This window comes from Musa acuminata, chromosome BXJ1-7, assembly GCF_036884655.1.
Source record: "Musa acuminata AAA Group cultivar baxijiao chromosome BXJ1-7, Cavendish_Baxijiao_AAA, whole genome shotgun sequence".
Lineage (NCBI taxonomy): Eukaryota > Viridiplantae > Streptophyta > Magnoliopsida > Zingiberales > Musaceae > Musa > Musa acuminata.
In genome coordinates, this window is record NC_088333.1 from 36198951 (window position 1) to 36213608 (window position 14658).

The following is a 14658-nucleotide window of genomic DNA, read 5'->3' on the forward strand; positions in this document are numbered from 1 at the left end:
TAGATTTGTTAAAAATTGAATAATATTTTTCATAGATAATTGAAAAGAAACAAGTATATAATATTTTTCATAGATAATTGAAAAGAAACAAGTATATCCTTATTTATAGAGTTTCGATTTTAACTGAACTAAATAGATTTAATAAATGCACATAAAATAAAATGATCCTAACAGTACCTGATGGATATCTGGAAGAGGATGATAATGTTGGCGTTGAACTCCTCAAAGCTCTCATCGAAGTTGTCATGCCACCTTGGAGGAGAAATGTCTTGTCGTAGATAGCATTCGCGAGGAACTCATTCTAACGGGGAAGCATAAGGGCAAAGGAATTCTCCCTTTGGAATAGTCGAGAACATGAGAAGACTTTCCTTGTGCCTTCCCGGGTAAGTCATCGTCATTCATGAATGATTGTATTTTTTGTTTTTGTTTTTTTACGAACGATAAACGGTAAGGCAGTTTAGAAACTTGTAATATTAAATATTTAAATAAGTTAATATTTATACTATTATATTTATATTTTAAAGATGTCAATGTTATTTACAGTTATTTAAACGGTTGTCAAGTACTGCAATATATATATATATATATATATATATATATATATATATATATATATATATATATATATATATATATATATATATATATATATATATATTCAATTCAATAGTATTCCTAATTCAAAGACTATCCAAACAGTAGCCTGTCCTTCTCCATTCCACCACCGCCTCCTCTCTCCTCCTCCCCTCTTCTCCTCCCTCGCCCCGCTTCTTTCCTATCGCCCACCCTCTCATTCTCCTCCTCTCCCTTCCTTCCCCGTCGCTGGTCCTCTCCTTCTCCTCCTTTCCTCTTCTTTCCTGCTGCTCTCCCTCTCCTCCTCTCTTCTCCTTTTGTGCCACCGCCCACCCTCTCCTCCTCTCCTTTTTCTTCCCCCTGTCTGCCCTCTCCTCTCCTTCCCCTCCTCCTCTCTCTCCATCGACAGCAAGACCTCATGGTGGGAGCAAAAGGCAACGATAATGAACAACGTAGGTGATTGCGATATGACAGAGGTGACGACAACTGTTGGGGAGGGGGCAGTAAGGGAGAAGCGATGGTTTGTGTAATTTTTGAATTAGGAATACTTTTAAGAAAATTCAAAAGAGGGGATACTGTTTGGGCAATATTCAAAATCACAGGTATTTTTTAGCAAAATCGCCATATATATATATATATATATATATATATATATATGGTATAGTGTGCTAATCTTTTCGTTTGGCCTTTCGGTGCCAATTGCGACATTATTAGAACATATTCTTGAAACAAAAAATGCAACTGATTTCTCTCGCACAGGCTTGATCGTTCCCCTCCCATGGCGGCGCCAGCGTCGGAGGTGATCCCGGTGGTGGACCTCCGCCTACTCTCCCAGGTGGAGATCAACTCCCTCTCCCTCTCATGTCCCAACGCCTTTGACCTCCGCCGCTGCGACGACGTCGTCGTCCCCAAAATCGACCGCTCTGTCTTCAATGAGAGTGCCGGAAGCCGCAAGCAGACCTACTCACGCCTCCGCCTCGGCCCCCACAAGCCCGACCCCGCCGCCCCCTCCACCGTCGCCAGCCGCCGCCCCCGAGGCCTCTTTTCCCCGTCCCCTTCCTCCTCCTCCGCCGCCGTCCCCATCGATTCATCTCTCCCCCAAGCTAGCAACGCTAACGATGACGATCCTGGTCGCCGCGAGAACCTCCAGATCGTTTTCTACCTCCGCCAGCTCTTCGCTCGGGAGGAGAACGCTTCCCAAACCCTAAACATATCTTACTCCACCCCAGCCCAGGCAATTCCTAATCAAACAAATGGAAACGGCCTGCAGGAGCCTGGGAGGGCGGAGTTGGCATTGGTTGTGGTTGAGGATGGGGATCGGGAGGTCTTGAATAGAAATGGTCAGACTGTTGATCTAATTGCATTAGGGCAGAAGGTGGATCCATTTTCCGAGGAGCTTAGGCGGAGGACGGTAGGGTTGACGACGGAGGAACAGCTTCTGAGCTTCATGAGTGGATTGGATGGTCAGTGGGCAAGCCGGAGGCGGAGGAGGAGGATCGTGGATGCTTCGGGGTTTGGGGATCACTTGCCAAGAGGATGGAAGCTGCTGCTTGGTCTCAAGAGGAAGGACGGTGATGTTTGGGTGTATTGCCGGCGATACATTAGGTTTGCCTCCTCACTTTACCTTCTTTGTTTGTTCCCTGTGGAAAACCATGGAGATGAATGATTTAAGTAATTACTTGTGAAATATACTTATCGTTGGGTATCATTTGCTTATGGCAACCAAATTATGTCATTGGATGATGCCTTTGCGGATCAGATTTTGCAAAAAAAGATTTGCTGTGTCAGAGTGAGATACATATGTATTTTTAACTTGATAATTTGTAATGCAAAAATGCTTTGCAATGTTTGTATGAGGTTGTCTAAACATGAAACTTGATGAAAGTGTTTGAACATCTTTTTAATGGTGGGGGTGGGGGGATGAAGAATGCAAAAGGCACTTTAATAACTTATGATGAATGTCAAGGTAGTGGGATAAGAACTGGGGATTATACAAAGTTATATGACTTTTGATTCTATATCCACAACGAAAATTTCTTGCAGTGGCCCTAAGAAACTTATTTATAGGGGTTTGAAAAGCAGTTGATTATAATTGCCTTTCCTGCAACTTAAATTGATTTTCTTCAACTCATTTGAAGAATCACATTGGTCTACATTGGCCAACCATAGAAATCAGCTTGGATAGGCCATCTAAATGTTATCCCCTTCTCCTCTTGGCCCTTGTTTTGCCATATACTATGTATATTTAGCACAGATTGGTAGAAAATTGAGGAAGAGCACAAAGAATTCAAGAGAAAACAAGTAGCATATAGCCATCATCATTAGTGGTTTACAAAGATGCCTTAACGTAATAAACTAGTCTGGTTAATGTTGTGGTACATATATAAATATTAACATAAATTTCTTCTAGTCATTTATAAAAGTACAGATTGGGGATCATGGCCTAAATCTACATAACAAGTTATTTTATTTCTGCATAAGAATTGTTGTGCTTCTGGACTGTTAATGTCAGTTGTGAGAAAAAAAGAGAAACTTGCCTTGAATTTCCTATCAAGCTTTTTTTAGTCATTTGACTACACCGAAAGAATCTTGTGTTATAACCTTTTTCATATTAGATATGAACTTTAGCTTACTCTGCTAGCATTTTGTCAATTGGTTGCGCATGTAGAAAATGGATGAATATCTCTCCTGCAGGGTTCATTTGCTTATTATATTTGTTCTGTATGTTTTGTCATTTACCAATAAGTTTATGATGTTGATTGGGTACAATGGTAACACATAACCTATTGGCTTTAGCTCCGTAGCATTCATGCAGTATTTATAGTTTTGCACTTCTTTTTTTCCCTGTTTCCCAGCCCATGTGGAAAACATTTTGTTTCCTGCAAAGATGTATCTTCATATATACTCGCTCTTCTTGGGGATCCAAATGCTCTGCTACTAGCTCCTATTGAGAATAATGCAAGTACACCAAGGATCGAAAAGTTAAAAACTGACTATGTAAGTGTGATATGGACATCTAATTAAATTGTGCTAGTGCATCTACTCGTATTTGATAATAGGATATGGAACAGGCTGCAGGTCCTTCTGTTCAAGATAATTATGCAAATGACATACCTAGTTGCTCTACAGTTGTATCTTTCTCCCCTTCACCTGCTGACTGTGAGAAGCAAATTGTGTTGTATAATTCTGAGAACCAGGTATTGGCTGAAATCCTTGAACTTCTATAGTGTTACTGTGTTACAAATCAAATGTTGCTGGTGATAAGCATGTTAAAATGCAGCAACAGTTGTCGTCCCAGCAAAGGAGTGCAAAGCGACGGAAACTTGGTAAATTAATTGATGAGAGTGTCATGGTAAAAGATGGAAACTTTGAATGCCAATTTTGTCACAAGATGTTTACTGAAAGAGATTGCTACAATGGCCATGTTGGAGTTCATGCGAGGTGTCAAGGTCCGACTTCTGAAGCACTACCAGATGAGGTTGGCTCAAGAGAACTCTACAACCCAGCTCCATTAGCTGCAGTACCGTATGAGCTCTCTCTGGCTGAAATAAAGGAGGAGAATTCTACCCTAAAATCTGTTGCTGAACTTCATCTTGCTTCTACAAGTTTGCAGCATTCAAGGGCGAATCATGAAACTGATCATGATTGTATGGGAACTTTAACTACTAAAATACCCTTTAGAAGCAGAATTGTTGATGTCCCTGTTAATCATCGCAGTGTTGATCATTCCAATCCTAAAGAGACTGCTCATGCTAGCAATATCACAGATGAACAATTTAGTTCATGCACAAGCAGTGTGGATGCTGTAGTGCTACCTGTTGTTAATGTTACTCATGTGAAGATTGCTCAAGAAACCTCTACGACATCTGCTGATGATCAGGTTGATAATTGTTTTCACAAACCTAAAGAAACTACTGAGGCTAGCAATGTTAAAAACATCAAAGTCAGTGATGCCAAGAAAGGTGAAGCTACTGAGTTCAAGAATGTCGATACAAGGAATTCCAAGAACATTGAGCCTAATAGTGTCCAGGTTGATTATCATGGTACCAATGGTTATAACTCTGAAATAGTTCGTAATACTGCCAAAGACGTCCATTGTAGCCCATGCTTGGATATGACATCTATTGCACCTCTTGATATGACTAACACACCCTGTGGAATGGGTACTGAAGTGGAACAATTTTTCCCCAAAAGCATGTCCATTGAATGCACCATTAGTGATTGTAATGTGACTGGCTATGAACCAGATGAAATTGTTGAGACTAATAACAGCCTGAGCATACATGGCAATGATTCCATCAAGTCAATCTCCACAGCTTTCATCAATATGGATAATGTTGTCCTTGAAAATTCTAATGAGCTAGATGGATCTTCTTGTGCGGCCATTTCAGAGATTGAAAATAATGACATAGAGCAGAAGTTAGACCCAGAAAACCATTTGATTAATCTGTCAGGTAATAATTCCAGTTATGTCATTGGAATTGGTGTTGATGATACTTTTACTAGCAACATGGAAGAGAATGTCCTTGTCGAAATGGATAAATCTAACAGAAAAATTGACTTGGCCAGTTCTGGTTCATTTTGTAGTGAAGATATTGTTTCTGAAAGCATTCTATCCATGCAACTCAATGCCAATTGTATCAATTTACCATATGTTGGTGGACACACTAGCGGTGCTGAAAGAAACAGAGACTGTATGTTTGATATCGACATGAACGAATCTGTGCTTGGTAAGATGAATGTACCTGGTGTTGAGCTGCATAGGTGTTTTAATGGCTCAAGTGATGGAGATGAAGGGGTAGTTACATGTGATGCTGCTCAGGGTACCAAAGGAAATTCTTTGGAGGTTGATGTCAATCTCGGTTCTCCGTGGCTACCTTCTTCTGATATCCCTATTGTTGGTATGATCCCTGATCAGGTAAAAATTGCTACCAAGTCTATGTGATGGTACTTACCTAGAGTGGAATAAGTAACCTTAGAAGAAAGGAAGTTACTTGGCTCTTGCTGTGCTCTATTTACCAGAGTTTACATTTAATTATGTATCTGCAAGATCCTGGAACCTTGTACTGTTCTTTCAAAACCACATCATTGTACTTAATGTTGATTGTGGCTTTTACCATCATTCAATATATTCTTTAGGTTAGATTATTGGCATACTTGATACATTTTGGAAAAGACAAAACATACACCACAAATTTCTGTAACACTAGAATAGAACACCAACACAAATGCTATGAACAAAATGAGAAAGATTTAGGTTGGCTCAGAAGCAAGATAGAAGAAGCTCTCTTAACTAAAGTCATGAGATTACTTACCTTCCCATTCTGACCATGTTTTTAAGAAATTCAATAAGTAGCAGAGAATTAAATGTTAGAAATCATTAATCATGCACTTCTGTATGCAATGTTCTGTCCTATGTTGCATTGCCATTATGACACAGTGTTCAACTTGGAATCCTGCATATATCACATGATGCACGCCTCTCTTGTTTGCTGCTAGTCTTTCAGAATAAGGTAAGGGGAGTGCTATCCATAATTTGCATATAGTAATTATTTTCCAATTTAATATATTCAACTGTTGAATCACGTCTTGGTATTTGTGGGGCTCATCACGACCTGATCGAATTGATTATCTGTCCTAAGGATGATTTTTTAACAGTTGAGGTGACCTATGCGACTTCTTGGATATGTTAGTATATGTTGTTCTCAATGGTCGGCGACTGATGTTAATAGAAGTTCTGTCCTCTTTCATAAGCACAAGTGTTTAATCAAAACAGAATAGTAAAATTATAAAAATCATGTTCTCCACTTGCCTCCTTGTCTTTACTTCTCTGTCAACTATAGCTTTTCTATTGTTCTATTTATATAGAGACGTGCCATTTTTGCAGCAGTATGAAGACAATGCCATCGCTGTTAGCCAGAAGGATAAGCTGTCTGGTTTTGATCATCTGACATTGGACGCAGTTGAATCTTCTGAGTATGTTCAATTGAATGGTCAAGATTCTATCTCCGTATGTGAGCCAACCATTGGATTGAGTTACGTGACCGAACTCGACAATGACAGTGTTCAGTTAGGGTGGAATATTTCGTTGCAGAGCAATGCATTCGAGCTGACATCTGTTTGTGTGTGGTGCAGCAGAGAATTCAGCCATGTAGCTACGAATGCCGAAGAAGAATCTGATACGCTTGGCTTCATTTGTCCTGCATGCAAAGCGAAAATTTCAGGTCATCTCAGTGTTCTGAGCAACAGTTGAATACCGACTTCCTTACCAGAAGAGCAGAGCAAAGCAAAGCAAAGTTACTGTCCTTCTTTTCACCGACTATGATAAAAAAGCCAGTACAAGTGATCTATTGTAATGTACCCCATGTCTTGATCTAGGTAGGTTCCTTAAAAGAACATCTACGGTGTTAGTCATTTTTTCAGAAATGGTAAAAAAGAAAAGATTATATTTTCAAATCTGGTTCACTATTTTGCCAGTTGAATTAGAAGCTCATATGTTCACCATATGTCCTGTTATATGTTATAGAAGCTTGATGTCCGTGGTATGTTTTAAGAGCTTTTCAGCTTACATGGAAATGTTTTGATGTCTGCTATGGTAATAAAGGGCCCCGTGGGGTTATGACAGCGGAGATACTACGCCTGCATAATCGAATCGAGTGACTGTTGTCATATCGTAATGTATTATTTATTCATCAAATAGGACTACAATATCTCATGTTAGCAGACTAGCAAACTCAGAGGGAATCCTCGTCGACTCTTACTTGGATTTGGAATGGGTGATGTGCTCTCAAATCCAATGGTAAATAGTGTTGCATCATTTCAACATTTCCACAAACTTCATACTAGGAATTTATCATGGTGTTGATGATTTGATCAGCCTTATCCACGAGCCGAATCAGAATCAGAAATGCAAAGGTTGAGAAGTAGGTGTCAATTATAAAGATTTTGATAGTTTATAATAAGATCTTAATTTAAATTCTATCTTCATCATTTATTCTTTAATAATAATAATAATAATAATAATAATAATAATAATAATAATGATTACAGAAAGGACAAAGGAGTGTAATCAGATAACCTTCCAACTCTTTCTGGGTTGGCATTAGTTGTTGCAGCATTCTCCTTATAAGGAGACCACTGAGTGCAACAATTACAGTTTTCATCTGCTTCATCAGATTTCCCAAACGGAAAAGTCATCCTCCCACGGTCAGAAGTAATCACAAGTCAGCTGCAGCAATTTGGATTAATGGAGTTGCCGGCTGAATTTGGCAAAAGGAGGTGCAAAATGTTGGACATCAAACTGGTGGAACATAGAAGCTTGATCAAGGATTCAGGTTTATATCATCAAAATGGCTAATAACTTTGCCATTGAGATCGTTCCTGTCAGTCGGCCTGCATCACACAAGTAAAAAATGCGAGAGAAATGTTAGTAGAGGTTTACTTGGAAACTTGCTAATCATGATTAATATGTTAATTCTTTTGTTGCCAAAAGATCAAACTACTTCCAAGTTTCAAATAACGAAAAAAGAGTGCTTGCACTGTCAGATTACAAAAGTGATCTTTGGATGCATTGCAGATGCTCCTATGTATTTCTCAGGCACCATCAGAAACAACTCTAAATTTTAATCAATGAAGACAGCAGATTGCTTACAGAAGTGGAAAGACCTGATGTATCCTATTTGTGGATAGTTTTCCATAACATAGCTTATATATTCTGTGTCAATTTGATGGAATCATACCCTGCATGCTGAGAAGACTAGAATATCCTTATCAAAATTTACCGCCTGTAGGTCTAAGATATCTGTGCTCCATCGACTCCCACGACAGATTATCCTCCATAAGCTTCAGACTTCTAGAGAGTGGAACATGAACTTCTTGAGATTTATATGAACAATATAAATGTGATTCCTTTTCAAATAAATCAAATATTGCCAAACGCCGAGCATGTCACCATGTAGGAAAAAAATAATATGGAGCAAAGTGGGTACCAGAAAACTAATATGTATAGCAGGAGGTGCAAATGTTTATCAAAGAGTTTGCAATATCCTTTTACCGGATATGCAAATTACATGCTCACGAACAATCTAAATAGGGAAAGCGAAGGCCTAAATAAAACATCTTGAAGTAAATGATTTGACTTCTGTTGCAAAGAGCTTGCTCGTAACATATTTGAGACAGCTGTCAGCAAAGCAAAATGATGGTTTTATTCAAAACACTAAACAAAATTATGCATGGAAAATGGTTGGCAAAGTAAATTATCAAGTGTCTACCTGAGCTTGCTGGACGATTATCATTCAGCCATATTAATCAGCCTCAGCAGCGGTATCATTACTAACAACCTGCATTGACAACAATTACGAAAAACAAACTGGTAAGTAGATGTTGTTTAAACTGTTAATTCCAAAATAATGTTTATATATTACAATAGTTGCCTTTCAAAACACCACCAAATTAGTTATTCATGATAAGCTCTAAGGATTTATGGTTCCAAATTTCTGTACCTGGCCAATGTAATCTTTTAACTTTTCTGCAATAGATTCATCCAAAGCTCTTTCTGCAAGTTCATACATGATGATATTGCCTTCAGGACCATTAACTTTCTCCTTTTGCAGGTACCTACAAGGAAGCATGACCAAAAGATAGAAATGCAAGGATGAAAAGTGTAGTGTTGTATGGAATGGATAGAATTATTTTATGCCTTTACCTTTGATGTACAAGCATCTCAAGTGTTTGCTTAGTGTTACCAAAGACGGCATTGTTTTCATCACTCTCGTTTAAACCCAGCCTCCTCAAATGATGCCAGAGATTCTCTATGACGGTTTAGAAGATATCAGCTAACAGGAATACGGAAAAAAAAATCACATTGGAATAGAATTTTAACATAATATACCTTCCGAGATTTTACCTCCTGCGAGATGTACGATGCTGATGACGACAAAAGTGAAGCCAGTCATGTGTGAAGTCTTTTTATCCTCAATATATTTACTATAAATATCAGCTGGCAGCTGACTCAAAACAATATATGATTTTGCTTCAACGGCACCTATAAATATTGCATATGTTAGCTGTCTAAAAGAGTACAAAGACAGCATTCCTGAATTAGGTCTAAAGGATATAAAATTATTCATATAAAAAACCAATGAATTCCTAGCTTGGTAAATGGTTGCTTATTTTTCACCTTGGGGAAGTCCTGATTAGAATCCTTGTGAAGGTGATGTCCAGTTATTTTGACCTAAATAATTCTCCCATAGTTTAGTCTATGTGAAGGTGGTGACCACCTAGGGATTTCTTGACTAGACATCTGAATACATTTGGTATTGTATGATATCATCATTCAGCAAGACTTGCAACATGCCAGATATAATAGCATACTTCGACACATTTAAGGCTACAAATGAAACGAAGTCTAACAGGACACAAAACAGAAGATATTAGAAACATAAAAGGAGACACACTTTGTTGAGGAGCACGGCCCTGCTTGTTCGAGGCAGGACGGGAACGCTGCAATTCTTTCATCTCATACCCAAAAATGTTTGAGATTTTTTCTCTGGCTTCGTTTATGACAAGGGCCGGAAGGGAGCGCTGACGGTAATTTTTTGTTATTAGTTGTGTCAATTCTTCCCTCTTTATAGGGCATCCAGAGTTTTGGTGAGTCTTGAAAAGTACAAAGCGGATCACTTCTCCAACCAACTTGTCTTTTTCCTGTCGCAAAATGCATTATCAGTAGCTTGACATAGGCCTCTTAGAACAAGGAAGAAACATGTACGTAAAGGAGCGATCTCTCGTGTACCTCTCGAGACACACCAATCTGTGAGTATTCCTCATTGTATGTTGCCATCCTGTAGTAAAAAAACATTGATTTAGAAGAAGCTAAAAAGCCAAAATATTTTCTTTTCTTTTTTCTATAAATTAAAAGTACAGAAAAAGCCTCTCTGTTTGGAATGGTAAGGCTGCGTATACTGTTCCACTCTTGTTTGCTTTCATGAACTTGGATTGATAGTTACATGGTTAAGCACTCATTTCATCTAACCAGTCTTTCAACCGCCGTCGCTATGTCGGGATCGGAATTATACAAACACAAGGATTTAGAACCAGGAACACGTAATTCTACTTAAAATGGAAAAAAAATAGGAAAACAAAAGAAGAAATCAAGCAGAAAAAATGCATGGATGGAAATATAGCAATGGCAATTCACATGGTTTGATGAAAAGAAGAAAAGAGCACAAGTCCAACATTAATGAATAACACGAAGTGAAATCACAGACTATAACTATGCCTTAGATCAAGCATCTTAAGCTTTTACTGTTTTAGAAGTCACAAGAGGGCTCATAAAGTGCCTAAAAGGGAGAGAAAAGGAAGGGGCGGTGGACGAAGGAGAGGGGAGCTAAAGAGGAGGAGAAGGAAGAAGGAAGAAAGAAGAAGAGGAGGAGAAGAATACCTGGGAAGAAGAAGAAGAAGCAGCAACGCGGCGGCGGCAGAACGCGAGAAGAGCGCGAGCCCTAATTTCTATTTTAGGATTTCTTTTTTCTTTTTCGAGTGCCTAATTTCTTGTTTAAATGCGAGCCTTAATTTATATTTCAAGATTTTTTTTTTCTTTTCCTAATGCCTAAATTATAATTTATTCAAACACGAAACAGGTGGGAGAAAAAGAGGGAGGAGAGGAGACGAAGAGCAGCGGCAACAGCTACGGCTCCAACTCGTCGTTGTGGATCTCTCGACGACGATATCTGAGAAGGTCAGAAATGGTTACCGCACTTCGACGATCAAACAAGTCCACTCCATTTAGTCAACGGATATTCCACAAAAGTCAACGCATGAATGTTGATAGGGATCACTTGGTTTTGTCTTTTTGGAGCCACGGCTGTCTTACGAGCTCTTGGTTCCCCCACTCCTCAATCGATGTGGGATTCAATTGACTCTATCAAATGTAACATTATTTGATTTATAACGTGCTTTCCTGCCCTCGAAAACTTCAACCAGATGAGTAAAAGGAGATATTTATTCAGTAAATTTATGTTTTTGAGTGCTTTAATTAGTACAGTAATAAAATTTGAAACGATTTCTTTAGAAAAGATCACTGTATACTTTAATTCAAAAAATACTCAAATGGTTCCTTAAAAAAAAAAAGGGTAATGATTGTTTTCTATTTTGATCATCAAAAAATAAAAATTGTAAAACCTACTTGAAAATATAGTAAATAAATTAAATAAAATTAAAATATATTATAAATTTTTTTAAATAAATATTTATAATAGTTTAGAAATAATTTTATCAAAATAAAAATAAAGAATTAGCTTGTTATAATGATTTGAACATCCTCAAATAGATACCTAACTTCAATCAAACCAACTATAAATCTATAAATATAATATCATAATAATCTACGACTAATGACAATGTAAGAATCTCACTTATAATGTTTTTCATGATATTTTTAATATTTTTAATACCTCAATAAAGATACTATAAATATTATTAATTGAAAATTTGATGAGAGGTATTTTAGATTTCTTTTTTAAATTACTGTTTTGGAAGAAACTCAAAAGGAGCATCTTTTCTAGGAAAATCATCTTAAAATTTTTAAGACTTGATATATTATAATTTATTGAAATTGATAAGTATTTTGAGATTTCTAAATTCAGTGTCTCATTGGATAAGGAATATAAATATAAGAAAAAATTCTTGTGAAGAAAATAAATCCTAACAATTAGGATTTAATTATTTTATAGATATCTTTATGTTTGGTGATGGGAGAAGACAAAATGTGAGGAATACCTTTAATGCTTTTGGGTTTCTCTAAAGTAATTAGAAAAAGGAATCACTAAGTTTCTAGAGATGATATTCTTTATGATTTCTGGAAGAAATCAAAAATTAATATAAATTCTTCAGGATTAATACAAAAATCTATGCTTGAGTGGGGATAATTTAATATTATAATTGATCGCGTCGTAAAGGATTTAGTTTCTAAGCAAGATTTAATATTATAGATATGCTAATGATTATTGATCTCTAAATATTTTTTGATTCTAAAATTCTTCTCTCCCTTCGAAGGGAATCGACTTAGAAGGAAACCACAGTCATTTATTTAGGATTGAAAAGACTTGGTAAATTCCTGTTGAGGATGAATCTGTCCGCAATACAAAGAGCAATACTTGTTCTTCACTTGGAAGAAACAAAGAAGAAACATTTGTCGTCGTTCAATTCTGGCACAAGATTCTAGCAACCTGAAAACTTGTATAAGATCATTCTGACCTATAATACCAAATTAAATTGTTCTTTCATCCATTGTTTATGTTCGGACGAATATAATTGCTGTGCTTTCTTCTCTGTGTTTCTCATTGGATGTCTGTCTGATGCATGTAAATGAACGACTCTACGAAGTGAAGATGAAAAGAAATTAAAGATCGGTCAGTTGAGGCTATTTATGCACTGAGACTTCATGTCTGGACTCGAAATCGTAATCTCTGTAGATATCATTCCGTTCCAATACAAAACGCAGCTCGAAAAAATGGATCTACAACACAAGCAACAGATATCTGCAGTCTCCTTCCTCCGAAACCATGCATGCCGCTGACGAAAACACTGGGAAAGCAGCAGTGGGAGTCTCGAGCGCCACACAGGGAAAAAAGGAGGAGTGTCTTCGTGATACGATCGATCTACGTTCTCCCACAGTCCTCGCTGTGCATATGCTGGAACGAGCGGATCGCCATGGCGGCCACCGCCTTCGCCCAAGCCACCAGCTCCTTCTTCATCCTCTCCTCGTCGTTCCAAGCCGACAGGTCGATAGGCCGGCCTACTCTGGCACCCGGGACCAACATCAACGTCGTCGCCTCTCCCTCTCCCTCTCCCTGCTGCCGTGCGGCTTGCGGAACGAGTTGAGGTCCCAAAGCCATCTCTGGTTTCGGCCGTAGCAGCTCGACGTGTCCTGTGATGTCGACGGCCTCGGAGACAGTACGTACATATATGGTGGGCAGCAGAACGGGAGAACGAGGAACACGTTGGTATAAGATAATAGCAAGGCTGGTGGTGCGTCAAAGGAACCGTGTGTGGACATCACCAGTGTCTTGTATGTTGTGGGTTGCAGTGGGTAAGCAGACCTCGTTTGCACATGAGAACACAAAGGGAGAGGGAAGAAGGCAATTCCCAGGCACGTATTGACATTGGGAATGACTTTAAGCACTCGTTGACTTGGATTATGCATGATGTGTTTTCCTGGCTCAATGTAATGTGGTATGACAATACAGATAAAGAAAATGTTGTAATGATATTACGATGATACCTTTTGATTTGAGAGAAGTCAACAATGGTATGCAATGACAGTTCCCACGTGATTCGATGTTGGTGTTAAAAATACATTAAGGAGAGAGATTAGATGCAAACAAAAGGACACTATTATGTAAGAGATTAGGTCATGCAATGAGCATGACAATGTATGATTGACCAGATGTGATGGGCATGAAATGCAGCACATATCAATCAGGTAGCATTTGATGCATTTCTCAAACCTATTTGCTGCATTTCTTTTGCTTATTTTATCTGACAAACTATAAAAGTTATGTATATTATAAATCTAGAAATGAACTCAAATGAAGATGCAAAATATCTTTACTTCAGAATTGCCAAATAAAATGGAAATCCATATTATTCATTTTGAAAAATGCAACAAAAAAAATAATACATAATTAAAAGTCTCCATTCTCTCTCAACTACCAACAAATTTGTAGCTGGAAAAAAAGGGCCACAAGCTACCTACTCATACCCAGCTGGCTCCATCAGGTACCTTATCATGCGTAACCAGTTCACATGTTGGTATCAATGACTGACGATACCAAACGTGGAATTGTCACATCAACCCAGAAATTGTATCATCGATCGATGAGAAATCAGAATATTTTTGGTCTTTAATGGAATTGCCAATGATTTTATGTCTTTGTCTTTGTATATATACGACAATTAAATTGTAAGGGTATTATAAATCATGAAATTTTGAGAGCATCTGACTTCTTTTCTTAAGAAAACAAAAAGAAGAAGAAGAGATCTCGGTCAAAGAATTGTCTCCTGTTATATAATTAATGTTTCACATTA

General features: G+C 37.9%; 2 protein-coding genes across 9 annotated transcripts; one reads left to right on the top strand and one right to left on the bottom strand.

Moving 5' to 3' along the window:
- Positions 1-798: 798 nt before the first annotated feature.
- LOC135585558 (uncharacterized) lies at positions 799-7118 on the top strand. Of its 4 annotated transcripts, XM_065192642.1 has the most exons (6): positions 799-1175; positions 1333-2178; positions 3429-3570; positions 3645-3770; positions 3854-5491; positions 6461-7118. In XM_065192642.1, the coding sequence occupies exons 2-6, from the start codon at positions 1352-1354 to the stop codon at positions 6824-6826; spliced, it is 3099 nt and encodes a 1032-aa protein (XP_065048714.1). In that variant the 5' UTR covers positions 799-1175; positions 1333-1351; the 3' UTR covers positions 6827-7118. The 4 variants fall into 4 exon arrangements, with proteins under 4 accessions (XP_065048714.1, XP_065048713.1, XP_065048715.1 ...); XM_065192641.1 differs by lacking the exon at positions 799-1175 and having other exon boundaries at positions 1241-2178; XM_065192643.1 differs by lacking the exon at positions 799-1175 and having other exon boundaries at positions 1241-2178; positions 6464-7118.
- Positions 7119-7639: 521 nt separating this feature from the next.
- LOC103992237 (uncharacterized) lies at positions 7640-11275 on the bottom strand. Of its 5 annotated transcripts, none has more exons than XM_065192646.1 (9): positions 11012-11275; positions 10493-10623; positions 10364-10412; positions 10029-10275; positions 9479-9616; positions 9278-9383; positions 9075-9189; positions 8844-8912; positions 7640-7965 (listed from the first exon to the last, which is right to left on the bottom strand). In XM_065192646.1, the coding sequence occupies exons 2-8, from the start codon at positions 10555-10557 to the stop codon at positions 8877-8879; spliced, it is 756 nt and encodes a 251-aa protein (XP_065048718.1). In that variant the 5' UTR covers positions 10558-10623; positions 11012-11275; the 3' UTR covers positions 7640-7965; positions 8844-8876. The 5 variants fall into 5 exon arrangements, with proteins under 5 accessions (XP_065048718.1, XP_018684137.2, XP_065048719.1 ...); XM_018828592.2 differs by having other exon boundaries at positions 9464-9616; positions 11012-11272; XM_065192645.1 differs by lacking the exon at positions 7640-7965 and adding an exon at positions 8559-8751 and having other exon boundaries at positions 9464-9616; positions 11012-11273.
- Positions 11276-14658: the final 3383 nt, after the last annotated feature.

Bases quoted from the DNA above. Each gene is read 5' to 3' on its own strand.
- LOC135585558 (XM_065192642.1), top strand. From the start codon at position 1,352: ATGGCGGCGCCAGCGTCGGAGGTGATCCCGGTGGTGGACCTCCGCCTA. The intron at 2,179-3,428 runs GTTTGCCTCCTC...CCTGTTTCCCAG, and splicing joins TATTGCCGGCGATACATTAG to CCCATGTGGAAAACATTTTG. The intron at 3,571-3,644 runs GTAAGTGTGATA...GATATGGAACAG, and splicing joins AAAAGTTAAAAACTGACTAT to GCTGCAGGTCCTTCTGTTCA.
- LOC103992237 (XM_018828592.2), bottom strand. From the start codon at position 10,557: ATGAAAGCAAACAAGAGTGGAACAGTATACGCAGCCTTACCATTCCAA. The intron at 10,276-10,363 runs GTACACGAGAGA...ATTTTGCGACAG, and splicing joins AGATTGGTGTGTCTCGAGAG to GAAAAAGACAAGTTGGTTGG. The intron at 9,617-10,028 runs GTGTGTCTCCTT...CAATATTTATAG, and splicing joins GGGCCGTGCTCCTCAACAAA to GTGCCGTTGAAGCAAAATCA.